Below are 22,040 nucleotides of genomic sequence, written 5' to 3' on the forward strand. Positions count from 1 at the left end.
AGCGCCAGGGGGCGCCAAGGCGCGGGCGGGGCGGAGCGGGGCCGCCTCAGGGCGCGGGGTGGGGCCAAACCCGCCTTATCCCGCCTTGCGCGGGCCGGGCCCGCTGCCCTCTGCTGTCTGCTCGCTGCCCGCTGCCCGGTGCCTGCTCCTCGCTGCCCGCCACCGCTGCCATGGCGGCCCCCGGAGACAACGAGGACGTGCTGGCGCGGTACCGCTCCCCACTGGTGTCGCGATACGCCAGCGCCGAGATGGGATACAACTTCAGCGAGAGGAAGAAGTTCGGGACCTGGCGCCGCCTCTGGCTCTACCTCGCCCAGGCCGAGAAGGTAAGGGCGGGACGGGGCACTGAGGGCACAGCGGGGGCTGCGACTGCTGCACGTCCCGCTTCGCTTCGGAGCTCCGGCGGAGCAGGGCTCGGGAGCCGGCGGGACCTGGCCATGCCCTCCGGAGCTGTCCGTGCCCTCCCGGAGCTGCCCGTGGGAAAACTGACTAGAACACCCTCACCCTCCCGGCGCCCCTTCCCATGTGTCGGGGGCAGCAGGGCCGCAGCGGCGCGGCCACCACAGTCGACAATGTTTGCAGCTCAGGGTTACCCAGCCCTCTACACAACCCTCCACGTACCTGTCGCCCCTCAGCGAATCACCTCTCCCGTCTCATACCCTCCCCCTGGCACTTTTGCCTGCTTTGTAAAATTAGTTGTGTAAAAGCTCTGCTAAGCAGTTTTTGGTGAGGGAGTGCCTTTGGGCAAACATCGTTGTCCTTCCCAGCGCTCGGCTGTTTGCTTTTCGGGAGGTGTGATGGATGATCCACTCTGCTGTTCAATCCGAGGGCTCTCAGTCCGTGCCAACGGGACCACCCCCCGAATCTGCAGCCAGGTGTTTTGAGATAGCCTTGAATTCCCAGACAAGTTTACTTTTGGCCAAAGTGGGCAGAACAGTTATCCCAGAGGTGCTTGCGGTGCTTCTGGTAGATTGAGTGCCAAAAAAAAAAAAAATACCACAAAAGACTGGGTATTGTGTATTAATTCAACTACTAGGAAGCAGCAACTGAGAGTATGTCCATATGATTGCAAGCTGTTGTGTTAGTAGAGTCCATCAAGTTAACGTTTTTAAAATACAGTTTAAGCTTAACCTTCTTACTTGGATTTTGATCATAATTAGGGATATGTGTACAGCTATTATCAAGTCTTAGTTGAGACACAGTTTTTAAGATGCACCAACTTGATTCCTTGTGACTGGGAGAAAGACTCATTCCAAGTTTTTGATAGTGAAAAAGCTGTAATATGTTCCTCCCCCCCAAAAAAAAAAACAAACACAAAACCCACACCAAACTACCCCACCTTCTGACAGGATGGCTTTAGCTTTTAGACTCAGTAGTTGCCCATTTGCTTTGTGCAGAGTCCTACTTCCATTTTTGAAGTACTGTAATTGTTGGGAAGCAATCCAAGCTCCAGGTCTGGCTGTTAGTATAAGTTATTAGTTTAAGGGCAGAGAAGCACCATGATGAAGAATGAACAATAATGCATAGTGTCATTAATGTGTTCCTGTGTTCAAGGATCTTACTGCTACAGCAGCCTCACCAAACATGATTTTTTTTTAGAAGTTGAAGATGTCATTTTACAGCTGTGCTAAACAGGAGTCAACTTCTGAAGTGCTACTCATCTGATTTTTGTCACAGTGAGTGAGCAGACAAGTCGATGCAAATCTCATCTAGTATAGGAAGTGGCAATACCATGAGCACGTGCCTAAGGAGCTTTGCATGTTAAAAGCATGATCATTTAAGTATAGTCTTAGCAATTCCAGCAGATAATCATCTCACTTTCTCCAAGAACAAAATATGCAAGTTGTCCAATAGCAGAAAATTATCTGCTTGAAAGAACCATTGTGAGACTTTTAGGTTTCCGCTCCCAGGCCCTGGACACGGGACTTCCTTGACCCTTGCTTTCCCTCCCATGGCTGCCCTAGAGTTTTGTCCCCAGAAAGCAGAGATGGATCTTGAACTACTACTCTCTTTTCGTAGTGGGAAGAGGGAGTCTACTATTTTTATCTGTCTCCTCGTTCCAGAGCAGTTTGTCATCCAGTGTCAGCTCTGGGCTAAAGGAGGAAGAGTCATCTACTTTCAGCACCTGTTGGCTCTGTCAGTGCTCAGTTAGTTATAGATACAAGCAGTTTCCTTAGAAGAAACTTCTTATAGAAGATGCAGAGCATTTCTATGGAAAAAACAGCCCAAACACTAAGTAATAAATATATGGCTGCACTATTTATTGCAGTACTTATCCTCATTTCTAGATATTCATATGAGGATTCTTCAGTCATCCTTACTGAAGATACATAGCATTTCTTTTCAGATGCATTTAAAAAATGAAAAGTAATTCATGAATTGTGAGTAGTTACTTACGCTTGTCTGGTAGTAAATCAGAATGAGGAAGATCTAACCATAGGTTTTCTCAAAGTTGCAGGGAATAAAAGAAGACATGTAATTCAGCAATAAAAATTTAGGTAAAGTACAGGCCCAGGCAAATGATTTCAATATTCACCCTGCTTAACAGAAGAAAATTCTGAGTAGTCCAGTTGGAATATGTGAAGTAAGAACTCAAAAATTATTTCGTTGGAAACTGAATTTGACATAAAGTCTATACAGTGTTTTGTTCCTTTCAGCAGACAATACCAGGCGTTTGAAAGAGGAGACTTAGCAAACCCTGTGATTAGTAAGAGAAGCTAATCTTTTCCCAACTGACAGTAGTTAAAGTTTGAGGTAAGAACTGAAGCATGGGAGTTTATACCCATCCCAAATCTCTAGCTTATTTTTTTGTATAAATTCATTTGTAGTATGATACTTATGTTAATGCCTTTTTTTAAATCTTGAACTCTGGACCTAAACAATGATATTTGAAAGTCAAGTACAAATTTCATGGAAGTTTCCCTTCTAGAAGTAGCTTTGACATCTTGCAGCATCAAACTTACTTACAATGTGTTTTGCACAAATACAAATGTTTTCTCTCTTAAAAGACCCTGTAGTAACCTCTATCAGTGTTTTTTGTTCAATTTACATCTCATTATTTTTCTGTTATATGATCTTTACTAGGTGAGCAGCCCAGTGTTCTCAGTCTGTTTCCAGGGGCTGTGACGTGTCATCTGCCTGCTCTGCTCTACCCTTTAGGGACAGTGAAGAACAGTCATAGCTGTGATAGTGGCACATCAAAATGTTGGAATGGCCTAGGAAGGAATGACACCTCAAAAGCGCAGTCCAGAGAGCACATCACTGACTGTGGTGCTTTGGGGAAGACCTTCTGTTCTCCCTCACACAGTTTTCCTACTTAGTTTTCTTGAGTACACAGGTTTGAAGGACATTTGATGGTTTTCCTCCTGAGGTACTGCCAATATCAGCAAAAGCTCATAGGGAAGAGGCCTCACGTGTTGTTTGTGGATGGATGGGAACATCAGTTTTGCACATGACATAGGAACTTTTATCTCCCACTGCCAGATCAAATAACGGATTTCACAAGGGTTCAGATTCAGATTGATAAGAGTTACTTCAGGCCTTTGGAAAGGTGCAAACATGTGTGCCTTTCCATATATTCTAAGCTCACTGTTTACAGTTGTGTGGGTCTAGATGTGGTCCAAAAAGTTCTTCCTGACACAAGCTATTTAGTTACATGGCAGATGGATTTGTCTTTACCCAAAGGGTAAACTTCATTAAAAAAGTTTAAACTATACTCTTTCTATATCAATTTCCCCCATGTGTCTTACTTCATGTAGTTGTCTCAGGAATGTTACATGATTGAGGAGAGTATGAAGGCTGAGAGGAACATGTGGGAATTAACACTGTCCTATCCCGTTGGAAAAGCTTGGAGAGCCCTGAAGTGGAAGCATTTGCTGTTGCAACTCTTGATTATGCCAAAAGCCACAATTCTGTGAGATGTCATATAGGAGTAAATGATCTAAACAGCTGCTGTTTCAATTTGGTTGGTAAAGAGAAAAAGCCATAGAAAGTTCTTTTCCCTTTGCAGTCACTTGGGCTTCCTATCACAGATGAGCAGATACAGGAGATGGAAGCAAATCTGGACAACATTGACTTCAAGATGGCAGCAGAGGAGGAGAAGAAGCTGCGTCATGATGTGATGGCCCATGTTCACACCTTTGCCCACTGCTGTCCAAAAGCTGCAGCCATCATTCACCTTGGAGCAACTTCCTGTTACGTAGGGGATAACACGGTAACATAATATTTTCAGTTTCCTGCCTGCAGAGCTAAGCAAAACAAAGCTGCAGTTGTGTTTTTGATTGCTCTTTATAAACTTCTTTATATAAAATATTAAATAGATTTTCAGACATTTTTATTCATTTCACTTTTGAAGTTAATTGCACATCAACCCAGCTACCCTAGGAAGGCATGTTCCTCTTTTTTTTTCTTTTTTTTTGATGTAAAGCAAGATCTGTCTGGAACCTTATTGTTCCCGAAGTTCTGCTTGCATGTTAAATATTCAAGGAGACAGGAGATGTGAGTTGCAAACACATGCAGGAATGTGTGAACTCTGAATTGTTAGTTACACCACCAGGACAGCTCACTGACTTACAAAACAAGGCACATGAGCTTTCAGTTCCTGCTTGGACCCCCTGCCTTAATTCAGGGTAAAACAAGCTTTTCAGTGATCAAGGGAGTGGGTAAGTTTAAGTGAAAAGGGATGTACCACCATTCTACAGAACTGTAAAATATTTGTGAAAAACCTGTCTAAAACAGTGCAAACTGAAGCCTCATTTTTAGTATACACTGCTGTTCCACTCTTCTAGCCATTGCAGCTTCACAACTGCTTTTGTTGTATGAGAAGCTGCTCTGTGATTATTTTTTCTCTGCCACTTCACAGGCCTGTTTGGCTTTTAGGTAATATCATGTTTCTTGTGACACTTGTACCTGGCTGTACCTCAGTCTCAAATGTATGAATAAAGATGACTGGGGGGCCTCATTAGTCCCCTTACTTTCCTGCTGTCTTTAGCCTAGAGTGTCTGTATTTTCCACTTGGGACTGTGTGATGTAGTCTGTCCTGCCATGGATGTCCCAAGTATCTAAAAATAATTCATAGGCAGTTGGTGGAAACAGGTCTGCTACCACTTGTTAAGACTTTCTGTGCATACTATAAAAGGAGCAATGATGGATCCAGTATTTTTGTCATAAGCAAGTTCAGTGCACATTCTGTTACAAGAAGGAAAGTAAAGCATTTGTTTTAAGTAGAAACTTTTGAGTCAGCAATGCATACTTTAATTCTGTGTGTCCTCTCTGAGCGAAAACATTGTCTGGACCTTTAGACATGGCCCAAAGTTCCTTTCTTTGCTTCTTTCAGGATCTGATTGTCCTCCGTGATGGGTTTAACCTGCTGCTACCCAAGGTGAGAATGCCATGGTGCACAGTATCTGAGAATTGGGGAACACTCGTGTCCTTTGAATAGCCTCTGTTAAACTTGGATTTTCCTAACCCTCTCTGGGAAGCTGGCAAGAGCTGTCTGTCTGGGTTGTTCTCAAGAAAGTGCACAGTTACTTTCCTTTACTTTCTCAGGTCTTTCCCGAAAGCTTCTTTGCTCACAGTGGGAATTAAACAAGGAGCTGCTTATTTCCGTGCCACACTACTAGTTTCAGAAAGCAACTGTATTGCTTTCAGGATCAGCAAAGGCTTCCCCATAACTATATTCCTACAGGTGTGTCAGCATTCAAGAAACTACATAATACAGTTTCCTGAGGTCAAATACAGTGGGAGTGTAGTGCAGTGTAGTCAATCTGAGCTGTATGTCTTGGCATTTAGTTTGCCCTGGGCTGTACATGTCAGTTATGCCTAAAGCAGCTTTATTTCTGAACATTTCCAGAATAAAGAAAATACCCAAGATGAATCAACTGCAGGAGTGGGTTAGACATGAGGATGAGACTCATTTGAGCTGAAGTCCCACACCTTGTGATATCTCTTGCTTGAGTTTTGGAGCAGCAGGAATTGCATGAATGCCCTGAAAAAATGAAACATGTGCCATATTCTACAATTAGAGGGGGCTATTCAAGGACTGCACAGTTGTTTCCCTCCCCTTTTTCTCACAGTGTTGCTCTTTGCTAGCTGCTGGGGGTTTTGGGTTGTTTCACTGGGTTGTTGGGGTGTTTTCTTCTCCCCTCTCATTCCACCTCTTCTCTGTCTTTCCTGCTCCCACCAGCTGGCAAGGGTGATCGGCCGGCTGGCCGACTTTGCTGAGAAGTACGCTGACATGCCTGCTTTGGGCTTCACTCACTACCAGTAAGTAGCCACCAGCCTTTGCTTTCATTCTGTACTCTGTGCCTTGGTTAAATTGATCTGGGACTGCTGGCTTTCAGACTTTTTCCCATCTCTGACCAGCAGCAGTTGGTATTGCTGGACATCATTAAGGCACTGTTGGTAGTTGAGAAAAGGAGAGTGTGCCTGACTCCAAATTTGTCTCTGGAAATTGGACTGTTGCTTTGACTAGCTGTCAGCAGTTGCTTTAACACGGCTTCATAAAGAATGACTTGCAGGCAAACACAGATGTGCATGTTCTGGGCTCTTTCAAAAGAGCATGACTGGGAATTGCAGTAATCGTTTCTTCCAGTAACATTTTCTTTAAGTTTTTCTCTTAAGTTACTTGCACCTGCAGCTAGAAAGTTTTGTTAATGGCTACTCAGCTGCTGAGTCAAAGGACTGTTGTTAGGGTAGTTGGGTAGTTTTTTCTCCTTCTCCATGAAGATTGTTTTCAGAGGTGTTAAAATACTCCATGAGATAAGCCTGGATCTTCTACCCTGATGATATGAAAAAACAGAGGCAGGGTAATTAAGCACAGGTTGTGTCAGACTCTGTGTCTGGCACTTAAAAATTTCTCCCAAAGGAGAGTGAAAGCATCAGGTCAGGTCTGTGATTGTCTTGCTGTATATGACATGTCCATTCCAGCAGCTCTAGTCCTAGGGCCCTCTTCAGCTACAGCTCTTTGGAACAGTATTCTCTGTGTTTAGTTTTATTTTGGCTTTTGAAAGAGAACAAAGGAGTATTCAAGAAGTGTGTGCAAGGTGAAATCATAAAAAACAGGGTGAAGAAAGTATTGATGCTTCAGCCTTTTCTGTGTCCTTTGTCATCAGGGCCTTTTCTCTGTTTAGAATCAGGTCCATGTTTTCCCTAGCTTTCCCTTTTCCTGCTTATGTACTTGCAGAGGCCTGTCTTGTTGCCTTTCACACCCCACACTAAATTCATCCAGGTGGGTTTTGGCCTTCCCTGCAGTGTTGAATAGTTCCTTTATATTCCTCCTGGATCACCTGTCCCTGCTTCCAGGTCTTACGTGCTTCCTTTTTACATCTGAGCCTTGTTCATGTGCATATGCTTTTTTTAAAGTAGTATAGAGGTTGTCTTTGGAGTTCATGTCGATAATTTGAAATATTTCAGCTTCTGGTTTCTGCATAACACCCCTGTTTCCACCTCAGAGCACTGGCAGGAGGTCAGCGTGGTTGAAGCCTGCAGTGACCAGCTGGAGGCCTTACAGGAAGCGCTGGCTGACAGCGCTGCTAATGTGTGTTTGCCCAGGGGCTGAGGAGTGCAGTTGTATAAATAATAAAACCAGCTACTCCCTGAGAGGAATCCTTTAAAACCACAGTGTGGATACAGGTGTTTCTACACTGAGAAGTTCATGCCTGTGCTATCAGTCAGCCAGGATGCCCCCCCGTGCCCTGGGCGAGCAGAATTGGGGTGAGGGACAGGCACACCCACCCCTTTTGCATGGCCACCTTCTGGCCGGCAGGGGGACCCTCCTGGCAGGCACATACACAGGATAATTGCTGTTTTCTCGTAACAGAAATACATCAAATTCCTGACAGGAATGATTGTATCTTCACTACCATTTACTGGTGATATACATGTGCTGGTACATCTTCCTGCATAAGCCAAATCTTGCTAAATTCTGCTCAGATGAGTCAGAGAGATGAACCTGCAAGGATGTCTTAATGGCAGACTCAGAGCAAAGTGTGGTCCTTGTGGGAGTTACTGTGCACATCCTCAACGAGTCACCTTCTGTTCTTGGTTGTTTTCAGACCTGCCCAGCTCACCACTGTGGGGAAACGCTGCTGCTTGTGGATTCAGGACTTGTGCATGGACCTACAGAATCTGGAGCGGGCTCGGGATGACCTGCGCTTTCGGGGTGTAAAAGGCACCACTGGCACTCAAGCCAGCTTCTTGCAGCTCTTTGAGGGAGACCATAACAAAGTATGTCAGACAGCCCAGGGCACAGACTTTGCAGTCTTGTCAGTTTTATGTTCTGGAATGATGTTCCTTTTGAGGAAACATGTTGATTCTGGCATCAAATTCACAAGGGCATTGTGATTCCTCTGAGGCTCACTGACAAGGCTCTGTATGAAAGTGAGCAGAATTCAGGGAGAGGTACTTCACAGAAAGTAAAACGTTTTATGACTGTAAACTAAGAAAAGCTAAGGATCATTTTTGCTCTTCCTGATCATATTGAGTTGTTGTATTTTGAGCTCTGTTTTATTTTTTCTTCACCCTGAGGTTGAAGAACTGGACAGATTAGTGACTGCAAAGGCAGGATTTAAGCGGTATGTAACAAGCATACTTAGTCACCTGTATTTGGTGGAAGCAAAGTGTGACTCCTGGTGGTGGTGTTCGCTCAGATACCCCAAGATGCCAAATTGATGTCTGTCCTGGTGTTCACTTATCCCCCTTTCCAGCTTGCATTCCCAGTTGCAGCTTCCTGCATGAAACTTCACCTCCTAAACAGGCCACTTCTACTTGTCTCCCTGTCAAAGCACAGCTGTTCATTTTTCCTCTGTTTTCTGCTCTCCCATCTGTATGCTGCCCCGAGAAACAGACAGCATGAACCCAAAGTTCCTCTCATCAGGGCAGAGTGACAGCTCTCCGCTTTGAGCCATCTCCTTGCTCAAAGTCTTGCAGTACTGTTGTGTCTGTCTGGAACACTCAACTCCTGTTCTTACTTCAGGGCTTACATGGTCACAGGGCAGACCTACAGTCGCAAGGTGGATATTGGGGTCCTGTCTGTGCTGGCCAGTCTGGGGGCATCTGTACACAAGGTGAGTGCCCTACTTGGATACATTGGAAAGTGGGTAAAACGTTTTAGATCTTGAAGAGAAAGTGCTCATGGTGCAACATGCTCTTCATGAGAAGTATTGGTGTTCCTTGTTTATCTGTCTTCTTTCTGATCATGTAAATTCACTGCTGGTTATGTGCGGTACTCAAACTCAAAGATCTTCACACTAGTGATAAATAAAGCAAGTTTGCTGACCAGATCAGATAGTAGAGCTAAATTGATCCCATTAGAGAGTCTTTCTTAGTGGTGTGTGTGATTTTAAATTTCATCATTTGCTCCTAGTTAATTGCTTCTCTGGTAATGACACCGTTCTCTCTGTCCTTATGGATTGTTTTCACTGATTTATCTCCATTTCCTCCCTTCTCTTCTGGGAGTGATCTGTAGTATTTTCTTTTTTAGTTTTTTTCAGGTTCAGTGAGCACACATTATCTGTGTTTGCAAATCACTGTGTAATTTTGTTATGCATTTCCAGTATTCTCTCCCAGTCTATCTCCCATTCCATGCAATGGAGTCCTATTCTCTTCTAATACAGTGGACATGCTGTTTACTTTGTGTTTTCTTGAATGACATTTTTAGGCCAGGAAATATGATTGCAGTGTCAGGTTTTTTGGCCAAATTTTTCACCGCACCCAGTTTACTTCTTGGACCCAGATGCAAACACTTCTCCAAGAACACTCACAGGAGCATACTTTGGTGGGCGTTAGTTTGGTTCTGTTTGTTTATTTCTTGTGCTTTATTCCTAGATTTGCACTGACATCCGTCTTTTGGCCAACCTGAAGGAGATAGAGGAGCCTTTTGAGAAAGAACAGATTGGTAAGGGATGAGAGACACTTCCTGGACTGGTGTGTGTGTCCTTTCATTGATGCTGGTGCAACCTTTTGAACAAACTTAGAAATGTCACTGACAGAAATTATTTTAAATTAACTGGAGTTGACATTGTTAGTATTTTGGGTCCTTTAAAAAAAAAAGAAGAGGAGGAAAAAGGAAGGAAGAAAAAGTACCTTACCTAAAGGTTTCTGGATATTAAGTAATTAAAATCAGATTTGTATTTGTGCACTTCCTGGCTTTGGGGGAAGAGCAGAAGTAGCTGTGTATGTCCCATTGCCTAGAGAGGAAGACTTGGGTCTGAGGAGTACTTAGAGTTTTCTATTCATCGTGAAGCTGACTGGAGCTGTAGGTTTTCAGCTCAACTCAGCATTTTGGTCTTTTTAAGGAGACAAATTTGTAACAATGAAACTAGGCTGGACCCTTGCCAGAAGAATGCCAATTGTGTGGTTCCAACATTGGTAGAAAGGGAGGAGGAAATGTAGAGTTTTGGCTCGTGGCTGGAAGAAAGTTCAGTTGTACAGAATCTGCAAATTAAACTTCAGTCCTGTCTGTTATTTGTGCCATTCTACATTGTTTGGATGGTTTTGATATCCATTCACTAGAGCAAAAGGCAGCAGTTTAAGTACCTGACTTTGAAGGACAATGTTACTGACCAGATGGAGGCTTGAACACTTCTAAGATTGCCATGGATAGCCTAGAGAGGTGATGCTAAATACTACATTAAAAACTATTTCCTCTTTTTATGGGGTAGTGCTTCTGTTTTGCAAATTGCAAAAATGTCTTCTCACTTTTTCTATCCCCACATTTGTCTATTTCTGATCTGAATGGGACGATGGCAGTGTAATTTTCTTTCATAGAATCAGTTGGGTTGGAAGAGACCTTTGAGATCATCAAGTCCAACCCTTAATCCAACCCCACTTTGATTACCAGATCATGGCACTCAGTGCCACATCCAGTCTCACCTTAAAAACCTCCAGGGTCGGAGAGAATCCACCACCTCCCTGGGCAGGCCATTCCAGTGCCTGACCATGCTGTCTGTAAAGAACTTCTTCCTGATATCCAACCTAAACCTCCCCTGGCAGAGCTTAAGCCCGCTTTATTCCATATTGTCCTTAAAAAATCGTGTTTTGAGATTTTAGTCAAAACCATGATTTCTGAGACATTTTTCTTATCTAGGGAAGGACCTTCATCCTTCTTCCTGAAGGCACTACTCTGTTGCCCATTTCCACCCCTCTTTCTGCTTTCACAGGTTCAAGTGCTATGCCTTACAAGAGGAACCCAATGCGCTCGGAGCGCTGCTGCAGCCTCGCGCGGCACCTGATGACGCTGGTGATGGACCCGCTCCAGACAGCCGCTGTTCAGTGGTTTGAGCGGACGCTGGATGACAGTGCCAACAGGTTGGTTTAGGCTGTGTGATGCTGCACTTCCAGGAGCTCTTGTGCAGGAAGGTCCTTTGAACTATTTAGAAAATACCATTTTTAAACTAAAACTGCATATTACCACCTTAATAAAAAGTGGTTTCAATAGAACGTAGAGGGCAGTCCTGTGGTGTAATGGAGAGCAGTCTGGACTCTGAATCCCAAGGACCTGAGTTTGAGTCTCAGTTGGACCATCCCCTGGCAGTTCAATGCCTCCCTGCCATCCCATCCCGTCACATCTCGGATGCTCAGCAGGGTCAGCCCCGGTCAGTACCGGGTGCTGTGACAGTCCCGAGGACTTCCCTGTCACTGTCCAAGCTCGCTCGGCCGTGGCAGATGGACCTCAGGACTTAAACGGTGGGGCCCGTTCTGCGCACGCCGTGCCTGACCTAAAAATCCACTGTGCAGGCTGGAAGGGCACACCCACGTGGGGAGAGCCCTGCCCAAATCTGCGTTCGAGAGGTCTGGCCATACATACACACATACAGAACCTAGAGGCTACAAAGTGATTGCCTCTACAAGAACAGATAAAAACTGTTGGGTTTTTTTAATGTCAAGATCTTCTGCAAAGTAAACCAGCAGAGAGAGGGAGGGATACAGAAGCCATGGTAATAAATTGCTGTCATAGTCTTTTTGTTTCAACAGCAACATATAACGGTACTCACATTCCTCAAATTTTCTTCCCTGTCTCTTTTGAATGTGTTTTTTGACATTTTTCTTTTTCACTCCTTAAAGAATAATCCAACATTTTAACAGTAACACCTCAACCCTCCAAATCTAAAAAAACCCCTTATCTTAATCTACTTGTAAAATATTCTTTGCAAGAAGTGGCTCAGATCCTAGAGAAAGAACACAATTACTTTTTTTTTAAATAACGTTTCATAAAAATCTGTGTAGGTCTTTAGAATATTGCGCAGCAAACTTTGCTTTGTTTTATGATTCTTCATTATGACCATTTTGAGCTGAGCAAAAGTTACCTGTAATTATCAGGTAAATTACAGCAATTAAATTCAATGCTTCCATCTTTTGGTTAGTACTGAATGTTATTTTTAGAACATCTCCATAAACATCATGTCTGCTTAGAGTTTCACACAAGCATAGAAGATCTTTGCCTACAAGGATTTTACTCCACAGCTGCTGGTCTCGTTAAGAGAAGAGCTGCATACACTGCAGAAAACAATGTAAATTTAAGAAATTAGATACTAGATGATACTGTGTGTTTATTTCCCAATACCTTCCAAGTGTTCAGAGATGTATTGCAATGTTTCAAATTTTCTTTTCATCTCTAATAGAGTAATTTGCCTCCTTCATAAGCCAATTATAAATCTGATTTTTTTTGTTAAAGCTATGGTGTTTTGGAAGACAGAGCAAGCAGAGTTGTTTTTCAGAGTGTATGATAGAGCTGGAGGGCTTAGATGTAGCACAAGGTTTGAGTACTAGGATATTTTAAAAGTTCAAAGTTTAGAACTGGCCAGGCCCTGTTATCACAGATGGATGATGCTGTGTTTGCTGCACTGTGATGCAGAGCCTTTTGCTGATGCAGCTGAGTTGCCACTACTCTTTTTTTTTCCCTCCTTTCCTTTTTGTCAGGTGCCTCCTTTGTGAGCAGGAGCAGGTTTCTTGGAGGAAACCCCTGCCAAATGCATGGATAACTTTGGAAGTTACCCACTGAGCACAGCCAGGCACAGCATGAGTGTGCAACATGTCTTACTGCTGGAGGGTAGGATCAGTAGACAGTTCAACACAGAACACATAGGGGAAGATGCTGTAAATTGCTACCTTCTTTCCTACCTGTGTAATCAGTAAATTATCTTGGAGCTTTCTATGCGTGCCCTCACCCTTTCTGTTTTTCTCTCTCTCTACTGACCAAAAAGAAAAGGAAAGCAGTTCCAGCTTTAAGGCCACGGTAATGCTATTTACAGAATTACTTACAGAAACCGAGGGATGTGAGGTAGACTGGAACATGGCCTTTATTGCTAACCGGGGCTCTGGGGGTGTGTGCTTTGCAGGCGCGTGTGTCTGGCTGAGGGTTTCCTCACAGCTGACATCATTCTGAGCACACTGCAGAATATCTCTGAGGGACTCGTGGTGTATCCAAAGGTAATGCAGGAGATAATGTGTGTCCTTGGTAATGCTGTTACTGGGCCCCAGCAGACAAAAATTCACCCACTCTAAGGTTTAGATTTTAATCTGTTCGTTCAAATGGGTTCTGAGTTTTGCTCTCTGTTCTGGCCATATTCTCACTGTTTGTAGGACATGCATGAAGGTGTACTTGTTGAAGCCTAAAGAAAGTAAATTCAAAACTTCTCATAAAGGATATTTTTTCCCCAAACTACAGAATGGATCTGTAGAAATTAGGAATAAAAGATACTGTCAAGACAGATCTCATATAGTCCTGTAACTTACCTACAAGTTAGAAAAAAAAACTATTGTACATTTTTTCCGCAGTAATGTCCTTACAAGATAAAGATTGTACGTGTTGTCAGCTTTAATACCTGGATTACGAGAGCTAAATTCAAAATGAGAAGTTATCTTTGCATCATGGGGACAAACTTTTTAGCAGGGCCTATTACAAGGGGTAATGGTTTTAAACTGACAGACGATTTAGATGGTGCAGGAAAGAAGTTTTTTACAGTGAGGGTGGTAAAACACTGGAGCTGACTCCCCAGAGAGATGGTGGATGCCCCATCCCTGGAAACATTCACGGTCAGGTTGCATGTGGCTCTGAGCAACCCGATCTCGATGAAAATGTCCCTGCTCATTGGCAGGAGGGTTGGATTCTGTGGTCTTTTAAAATCCCTTCTAACCCAAACTGTTCTATGGTTCTGTGATCATTGCCTAGTCCTGGAGATTCAAAGGGAGAGGAAAACTTCAGTGGCAGTCACAGTTGTCTATAGAATTTCTAAAATGCTGTTTCTTTTTTCTGTTTACTTTTTTTTGTTTAAGGTGATTGAGAGGAGGATCCGGCAGGAGCTGCCATTCATGGCCACAGAGAATATAATCATGGCGATGGTGAAAGCAGGGGGCAATCGTCAGGTACAAATGCAATGTCCAAAATACCTTTGTTCCCTGCCTGGCTTTTGTCTCCTGAGAAACAAAAGTACCTGAGCTTTTGTCCTGCATCACCTTTCTTTGCTGTTCCCCAGCTCCTGCAGAGTTGTTAATATTACACTGGTGCTGCAAAGCCAGACTCTGCTCTCTGAGGGGAGAGCAGTGGCAGAGATCCATATTCTGTGACAGAAACACTGTGTGTTTGAGCTAATCTGACTGTCTGCTGGAGGAGAGGCAGAACTGTGTTTGTATTAAATACTAGTAGGCATTTTCTGCTGGAGGAGAGGCAGAACTGTGTTTGTATTAAATACTAGTAGGCATTTTCCTTTTGGGCCAGGCTTCTTTAAATGGAGCGTGTTAGCAGATGGCTACCCTTGTAAATTAAGAGAGAATGAGTCTGTCCTTTAATGAAAAAGCAAGTGAGACCATTCTGAACCATTTATTCATGTGTCATTCTTCCCTAATTCAGTATAGCATAGTAACAACTTTGTTTATCGTCCTTCATTCAGTTTTCTGTGTTCAAGCAAACTGAAATTAAGTATTTTCCTTAGCAAATAAATCTAGACTTAGATTATATTTTCTTATAATTTTAATTAGATTATATTTTCTTATATTTTAATTTCACAATTCAGTTAAAAACACCTTATTTTCACTTACGTTTTAGATAGTAATTTTTCCTTCTATGATTATTTCTACATCAGGGAGAGAAGTTAAATGTGCAAGATAGCAAATAGCAAAAGAGTTTGATAGAAGCTTTGAGTAGAATATATGCAGTTCTAGTTTTCTGAAACACTTGTGACGACTCACCCATTATGTTAGTCAGGAAACATCCTTTTTCCTTTGTTTTACTCCCCTGTGTCTCTTGACATTTGTCACTAGGTCAGTGAGTAAGGTTCCCAACTAAATGTTTTAAGGGGTCACATCATGTGAATAAGTTTCATTATCTTTTCTACTTGTTCTCTTTCTAAAGTATCCTATTCTTAAACAGTCTTCTCTATTTTAATTAGGTTGAAGAGTGTGATTCTGTGATTCATTTACGTCTGCTTTTGGCCTGCATTCTTTCTGGTGCTCTTACACACCTATAGAGTTGTACATTTGTAAAAGGTGCTCATATGTTCTGTTTTCCTGTGCTGGGAGCTTTGGAACAGCACACTTTCTAGACTTTATCACCCCATAGCACAGAAACTCACTTCCTTTCACCACTACTAAACAGCTTCCTTCCCTAACCATCAAGAAGACAATTCTGCTCAGCTGATGTGGGTTGGTGCTGAAGCAAAACGACATTTAGATGGAGGAAACAGATTATTTCCCTCTTAAGTGAAGGTAGATCAAGGGTAATACATTTGAGGAGAAGGTTCTTGCATGGCTGTAAATGCCACCATGTAGTCTCACTGCTTGTTTGGTTGGACAGTTTGTTTCATTTTCCCTAATCAGTAGATGTTTTACATTGTTTCCATCTCAAAAAAAAAAATCCTATAGTGACTCCTAAGAGTATTTGGAAAATTTGAAGAAGTATAAAGGATTCCAGTGTCATAACTTTGTGGTATAATTCAAGAGGAAGTGTGTATGACATTCAGACTATTTTAACCTCAAAGGGCAGATGAGGAAGGATGAAGAAAGCCTTGCTGTAACGCAGTGGTACATGAGACACTGCAGCCCAGGCTGTGTCCCATTTGTGTGCTGTCTGGGGCAGTACGCTTTGATGTTCCTCCCTCCTGCACAAGTTCGTGTGATGAACATGTGCTGTCAGTAGCAATGGAATGACTTTTTTCTTCTGCTTTCTTCCCTGTGCACCTACAGGATTGCCATGAGAAGATTCGTGTTCTCTCCCAGCAAGCAGCTGCTGTTGTGAAGCAGCAAGGGGGCGATAATGACTTCATTGACCGTGTCCGTGCTGATCCCTACTTCAGCCCTATCCATAAGCAACTTGAAAGCCTGTTGGATCCCTCCTCCTTCACTGGACGTGCTCCTCAACAGGTAAAGTAGTTGAAAGAGGCTGTGGGTGCTGTAATGCAGTCTGTTGTTTATTCCTATATCCTTTTGTATGCCAGAGTGGACATATTATGTAACTCTGCCCACACTGCTAAGGCAGACACATTCCTACCTTTTGATTCCCTTGTCTTTCTTGTCTCTCTTTAATGTGGGCTTCACACTTTTGACCCTGGACATAGCAGACTTTGTGAAAGAGAGACCTCAGCAAGACAAGCAGGTCTGAATGGGGAGGAGAGAAGGCAAGCCCTTTTCCAAATTTTGTTTCTTAATCTTTCTTGAACAGGTGGCAAAATTCCTGAAGGAGGAGGTTCGACCAGCACTGATTCCATACCAAAGCAAGATGGGTGGAAAAATTGAACTGGCACTTTAGGTATAGTCTGCAACGATTTGTGGGTACAAGAAGATAATAAAAGCCTTATTAACCCAGATCTATTTACAGTATCATTTTATTTTGGTTCTTTGCAGTGCATTTAACCCCCAGGGTTTACAACCACCTTCATTGCAGGGGAACTTTTCATTCTTTGTCTGCTGTTTAGTAAAGTCTCCATTTACAGAGTGCTGAGTTACTGAGAAACACTCAGTTGTGACAAGGTGACTATCACAGCATCTTTCACTGGTCCCTTACAGAGCAGTGCCAGCTGTCAGAGCAATGCCAGGTGCTGCCTGACACTCATGTAGGACTGACTTGTTGAAGAGGGAGATAAGGGGAACTGAGCCCACTCCCATTTCCTTCTTACTCATCTGCTCTGAAACTTTCTCCGCAAGTGTCTCAAAAGTTTATAAAAGTTTGTTCAGAGTACTGTGACTTGGGGAGCAAATAGGCCAAAATAGTAGTAGTAATGCAAGGGAGAGGCCATGGAACTTCTTGGCTCATCAAACTGGTGGTCCTTTAGTGCTCCCATCCTAGTTTAACACTGTGCCTCTGGCTCTGTAGCTTCTGAAAATTGTATTTACAGATGTGGGTTAGGAACCAGCCATTGTGAGTTGGCTGTGATTGTGGTCCTTGGCTGTAGGTGATTGATACTGAATGGTAGGTGGACTCTGGCACGTGAAAGTTGATCTCTACTACAGGTACGTTTTTTGTGATAAGGATAGAAAAAAGATACTGGAATTCATTGGATGCCAGAGAAATCCAAGAGGCTTAATTTCCTTTCTGACATGAATGTTCTGGTTTGTAATGTCTGCTTTTCTGGACATTAAGTATTGGACCAAACTCTTCTCCCTTTGACTTAAACTGGAATAGTTCCTTACCTCTTCTTCCAGTGTTATTACATCACAGACCATTCCTTATGCATCAGTGCAATAAAAAGCTCCCTCTTGCCTCTCATTTATTCAGACCCTCATAAATGACATAATGAGGATTACTTGATTATTTTTGAAGTGTGGTTGCTGGAAAGAATTAAGAAAAGCAGAACTAATTGAAAGTAGCTACCTGCTGTCCTTGAGGCCATCATTGTTTTAAGGAGGATTTTAAAATACAGTTTTAATGAGGCTTGTCTAATTAAGTGGTCAGAGCAGTGAGAAGCTTCAGGCCATGATTTCCCTTCATTCAAATTTCTCTGGCTTTACCTTTCCCCTAGATTATGGCAAAATTCAAAATGTCTCAAATATTTCTGAGTTTTATGGTGTTTAAAATAAAACATTTTGCCTGCTTGTGCTATTAACATTAAATTAGCCATCTGTTTGGAAAGGATAACTAATTGAACACTAGTAGTTTTCAGACTATTATTCAAATGGATAGCCAAGAAAGAAAACAGGCAGATGCAGAAGTCCTCCTTTTTTGGACTTCCTCCTTAAAAAACCCCAACCAAACTGTGCAGAGAAGAGGCGCAGCTAATGTATCTTTTCTCCTCAGCTGGAAATGAACCTTAGTGCTAGGAAGAGGCTGCCAGCTGGTAGCTGTTGGACTCGTTTTCCTGGAAAGTTTAAAAAAAATAACAATGGCACAGAGGAAATGTCACCCTACTAGAAAACTGGCATGATACACAGATCATCTGTTAGACTTTTACTCCTTGGTTGGGGACCTGGTTTTCTTCTTTCTGGTGGTGTTGGCAGTGACACCAGCTGTAGTTCCTCCCTGTTCTTCAATGGTGGGAGCAGGTCACCAAGCAGTGCTTCAGGAGCAGCTCTTGACTGTACAGCTCTTAATTCTTCTCTTGTACTCAGCACTGGTGAGGCCACACCTTGGGTTCTGTGTCCAGTTCTGGGCCTCTAAATTCAGGGAGGACATTTTGATGCTGGAACAGGTCCAGAGAAAGGCAACAAGGCTGGTGAAGGGTCTGGAGCACAGGTCTTACAGGGAGTGGCTGAGGGATGTTTAGCCTTGAGAAGAGGAGGCTCAGGGGTGACTTTATTGCCCTCCACAACTACCTCAAAGGAGAGTGTAGCCGGGGGGGGAACAGCCTTCTCTCACAGGCAACTGGCAACAGGGGGAGAGGACATGGTGTTAAGCTGTGCCAGAGGAGGCTTTGGTTGGACCTTAGGAGGAATTTCTTCACAGAAAGAGTGGTTGGAAACGGGAATGGGCTGCCGAGTGAAGTGAGGGGGTCACCCTCCCTAGAGTTGTTTAAGGAAAGACTGCACGTGGCACTGAGTGCCATGGTCTAGGTGACATGTATTTGGTCACAGGTTGGAATGGGTTATCTAAGAGGTCTTTTCCAGCCTGATTGATTATGTGACTAATCCTACTTCTGGACGCTTCTGCCCGGTGTCCCTGCAGTCCGTGTGTGTGGCAGTGCCACTCTCCAGTCGGCGGCAGGTCTGTGCCCAGCTTGGAGGGGCGATTCCCGAGCATGGGCATCCCGAGCATCCCGCGGCATTCCGGCCGGGCTCCCGGCCTACAGCCCCCAGCGTGCCCCGCGCCGCCGCCCGCATCCCGCGCATGCGCCTTGGCGCGGCGTGTGGGGCCACCGGGTCGGGCCGGGCGCCCGCCCTGAGGGGAGCGCGGCGGTGGCGGCGGAGGGAGCGGCAGGTGCGTGCGGGGCCGGGAGCGGAGCCGGGACCAGGGCTGGGGCTCGGCGGGGAGCGGGACTCTGCCCGCGGGCCGCCCCTCGCCCCCCGAGGCTGCCAGTCCTGCGCCTCCCCGCGCCGCGGGGGCTCACCAGGAGCGCTCCTGCCACCTGGTGCGGCCCCCCCCAGCTCTGCCCGGCTCCCCTCCCGGGCGGCCCCGATGCCGGGCCCTGTGTGAGGCGAGGCGGGGGCAGGGAAGGACCCGCAGCCCGGGGAGCCGCCGCGCACCTGCTGCGCTGACGCAGGTCTGGCTCCGCGAGTGACTCACGCCGGCTCGGCTGGGCTCGGCTGCCTGGGCACCTTCTCCCTGCCTCCCCCTGGGACGTGCCTCTCCCGTAACTCGCCTTTCCCCTGCCTGTGGCTGCCACTCCGCGGGTCTCGTCCGTCCTGCTCTGCCGTGTTCGTTTTCTCTCCACACTTGCGCCCTTCCTCGGGGGTGCCCCGGAGGGAGAGACAGTCTGTCTCCTGCCTGGCTGGGGGGAAGGAACAGTCACGGAACAGAGAGGGGAAATATGGCAGTGTCCTCCAGGCACAGAGAGATGTGCTGCAGGCCCTGTGATTGTCAGCTATAATAGACGTCAGAAGGAAGGCAGGAGACAGATGTAATTCCTCTAACCTGGTGATGTAAATTCACAGGAGCGAAGAACTGTTGTCACACGTATTTAAATCTCGTTGCAGGCAGTGGCTGTGGGCTCCGGGACGGCTGTTGGTGTCTCTTCACAGAGCTGGTAAGGGTGGGACAAGAAAAATTTCCTGTGTGTCTGCTTTGATTTCTTCCTAATTTTTTGAGGGATGTCTGAATTTAAGCAGGTACTTTCCTTCTCAACAAGTTGATTTCAGTGTGTGTGGGGGGGAGTTTTATGTGATGTCATAGCTTCCTACTTCATGATGTTTTAGCTGTACTCTGCATGGCTTGCTGCGATTTTTTGAGGGGGGGGGAGGATAAAGTGCCTTCAGGAAATGAAGGCTCCTTCTGTGCAAATCGGTGGGAGAGAGAAGCAGTCTTGCTGGATTTAAGATCAGTATTTTTTTAATAGTGGAAAACTGGATCTTGGAATCACTCAAGAAGGAGCTGCCAGCCTAGCAGGAGTGGGGCATTGGTGTGCTTTTGCTGAAATGTTGACTGGAACCCAATTGCTTGCTGGATAATCTGCATTCTAGATTACTTTTTCAGCTGCTACACTGTTTGGAGTGATGCCTTGAAACAGACACTGGAACAAAAATCAATTTCTTAACATATTTCTGGATCTACACACTGTGTGTGTGGCTTTCCCTATGCAGAAACAAAAGTTAGATTCCTAATCTGGAGAATTCACAAAGCAAAAGGGAAGGAAGGGGGTGAGAAGAGGCATGACATGTAATTAAAGAGGTCAGGGTGGGGACTGGTTGTGTCATGTTAATACGAAGTTATGTTAATTCTGCATTTAAGTGATTAAAATGACGAGTACTTCCTTTCTTAATTCCTTTTTATGATGATGTTTTGATAATGTGGCTTGGTATTCTCAGGGAGATGTCATTCATAGTGACTCTTCCTCTGAAGAAGAGCAGGGGAATCCTTGAGGGGCAGCAGAGAGGAGGGTGTATTTCTGGAGGAATTGCACTGGTCAGGGGGTGATGGAGTTGAGTTGAAGGAAGTACTGCACACCTACTCAGGACTGAAATAACTCTCCAGTTTTGGGGTCTCTGCTAAGGTCATTTAGGTTTTTCTTCATTGCTGTGCTTTTAACCTGTCACTTGCTGTCCCATAACTTGAGATCTTTTGCTAATCTCACGGTTTTAAAGGACCTTGAAAATCTTGAAAGTCAGGCAATAATCAGAATGTTTAGCCTTTAAATCAGTGTCTTTTACCTGAGGTAGCATGGTAACAGGAGAGATTATTGGTTAAGGGATCTGTGTGAAATGGGCTGCCAGTTTCAGTCCCATTCTTAGAATTGGTTTATGTGCTGCAAAATTGTTTCACACTTTTGTTATTTGGGGTGCTTTGAGTTCACCCCCCTGGAGTGGCATGATGTCTCTTCCTGACTGTTAATTACAAACTTCTCACCAAACATAAGTACAGAAAACTTTAAAAAATAAATCCTATGTAGTATTGCAGCTTCATCTGTGGTGGTAAAGATAAGGCACCTTGTATTTTGCTGTACGTGGTCCTACAGCTCTTGTAACTAAATCAGCAGCACCCCAGGGTAGTGATCTGTATCACACTGGTTATCCTGGATCCTGGCCTAGCTCGAATGGGTAGGATACAGAGATTTTGTAGCTGGCGAGTAGGATGAGGTGAACAAATAGCTTCGTGCTGTGTTGTGAATGCAGTGTCCCTCCAAGTGTCCCTCAAGAGCTGGAGAGGTGTTGGTGTGTTGGGTTTGTGTCTTCAGCCACACCAAGATTTGCCTGAACTTCTTTCTGTGCCACCTTTCATTGCATAAAGCTTACATAGGGTGAGTATCTGGGAGCGCTGGGGAAATTCTCACTTGTCAGCTGTGTTACTGTTGATACCAGGTAGGAAAGAGGAGGAGGATGTTGTCCTGCCACATTTGTTTTGTCTCTGAGGAAGCCTCAGCGTTTTTGAACTGGGATGCAACAAGTTGTATTGGTAACAGAGCCATTTTGTTTCTGGCTTAAGAAAAACACCCTAGGAGAAATTCAATCACTCTTTTTTATGA

At 44.5% G+C, this 22,040-nt stretch overlaps 2 protein-coding genes across 4 annotated transcripts in view; both read left to right on the forward strand.

Annotated features, from left to right (window-relative positions):
* Positions 1–84: 84 nt before the first annotated feature.
* On the forward strand, positions 85–16,799 carry ADSL (adenylosuccinate lyase). The gene is made up of 13 exons (XM_071551826.1): positions 85–326; positions 4,010–4,213; positions 5,336–5,380; positions 6,185–6,264; positions 8,055–8,226; positions 8,527–8,573; positions 8,975–9,065; positions 9,826–9,895; positions 11,160–11,307; positions 13,338–13,428; positions 14,275–14,364; positions 16,180–16,356; positions 16,655–16,799. Exons 1-13 carry the CDS (start codon positions 171–173, stop codon positions 16,739–16,741), a joined length of 1,458 nt encoding a protein of 485 aa, XP_071407927.1. The 5' UTR covers positions 85–170; the 3' UTR covers positions 16,742–16,799.
* A 2,458-nt stretch (positions 16,800–19,257) lies between these two features.
* SGSM3 (small G protein signaling modulator 3) overlaps positions 19,258–22,040 on the forward strand; it is a 30,448-nt gene continuing 27,665 nt past the window's right edge. For 2 of the 3 annotated variants that reach the window (XM_071551830.1, XM_071551828.1), the window contains exons 1-2: positions 19,258–19,342; positions 20,059–20,108. The gene's annotated coding sequence lies outside the window, so the exon portion shown is untranslated. Of the gene's footprint in view, positions 19,343–19,741; positions 19,983–20,058; positions 20,109–22,040 lie in introns of those variants that run through there. The other variant, XM_071551829.1, reaches the window with a different exon arrangement.

This window comes from Pithys albifrons, chromosome 3 (genome assembly GCF_047495875.1).
Source record: "Pithys albifrons albifrons isolate INPA30051 chromosome 3, PitAlb_v1, whole genome shotgun sequence".
NCBI lineage: Eukaryota > Metazoa > Chordata > Aves > Passeriformes > Thamnophilidae > Pithys > Pithys albifrons.

What these genes read in the sequence shown, in the direction of transcription:
- ADSL (XM_071551826.1), top strand. Translation starts at nt 171, where the DNA reads ATGGCGGCCCCCGGAGACAACGAGGACGTGCTGGCGCGGTACCGCTCC. An exon ending in TTTTGAGAAAGAACAGATTG is followed by an intron (nt 9,896 to 11,159) that starts GTAAGGGATGAG and finishes CTGCTTTCACAG; the next exon opens with GTTCAAGTGCTATGCCTTAC. An exon ending in CTGGATGACAGTGCCAACAG is followed by an intron (nt 11,308 to 13,337) that starts GTTGGTTTAGGC and finishes TGTGCTTTGCAG; the next exon opens with GCGCGTGTGTCTGGCTGAGG.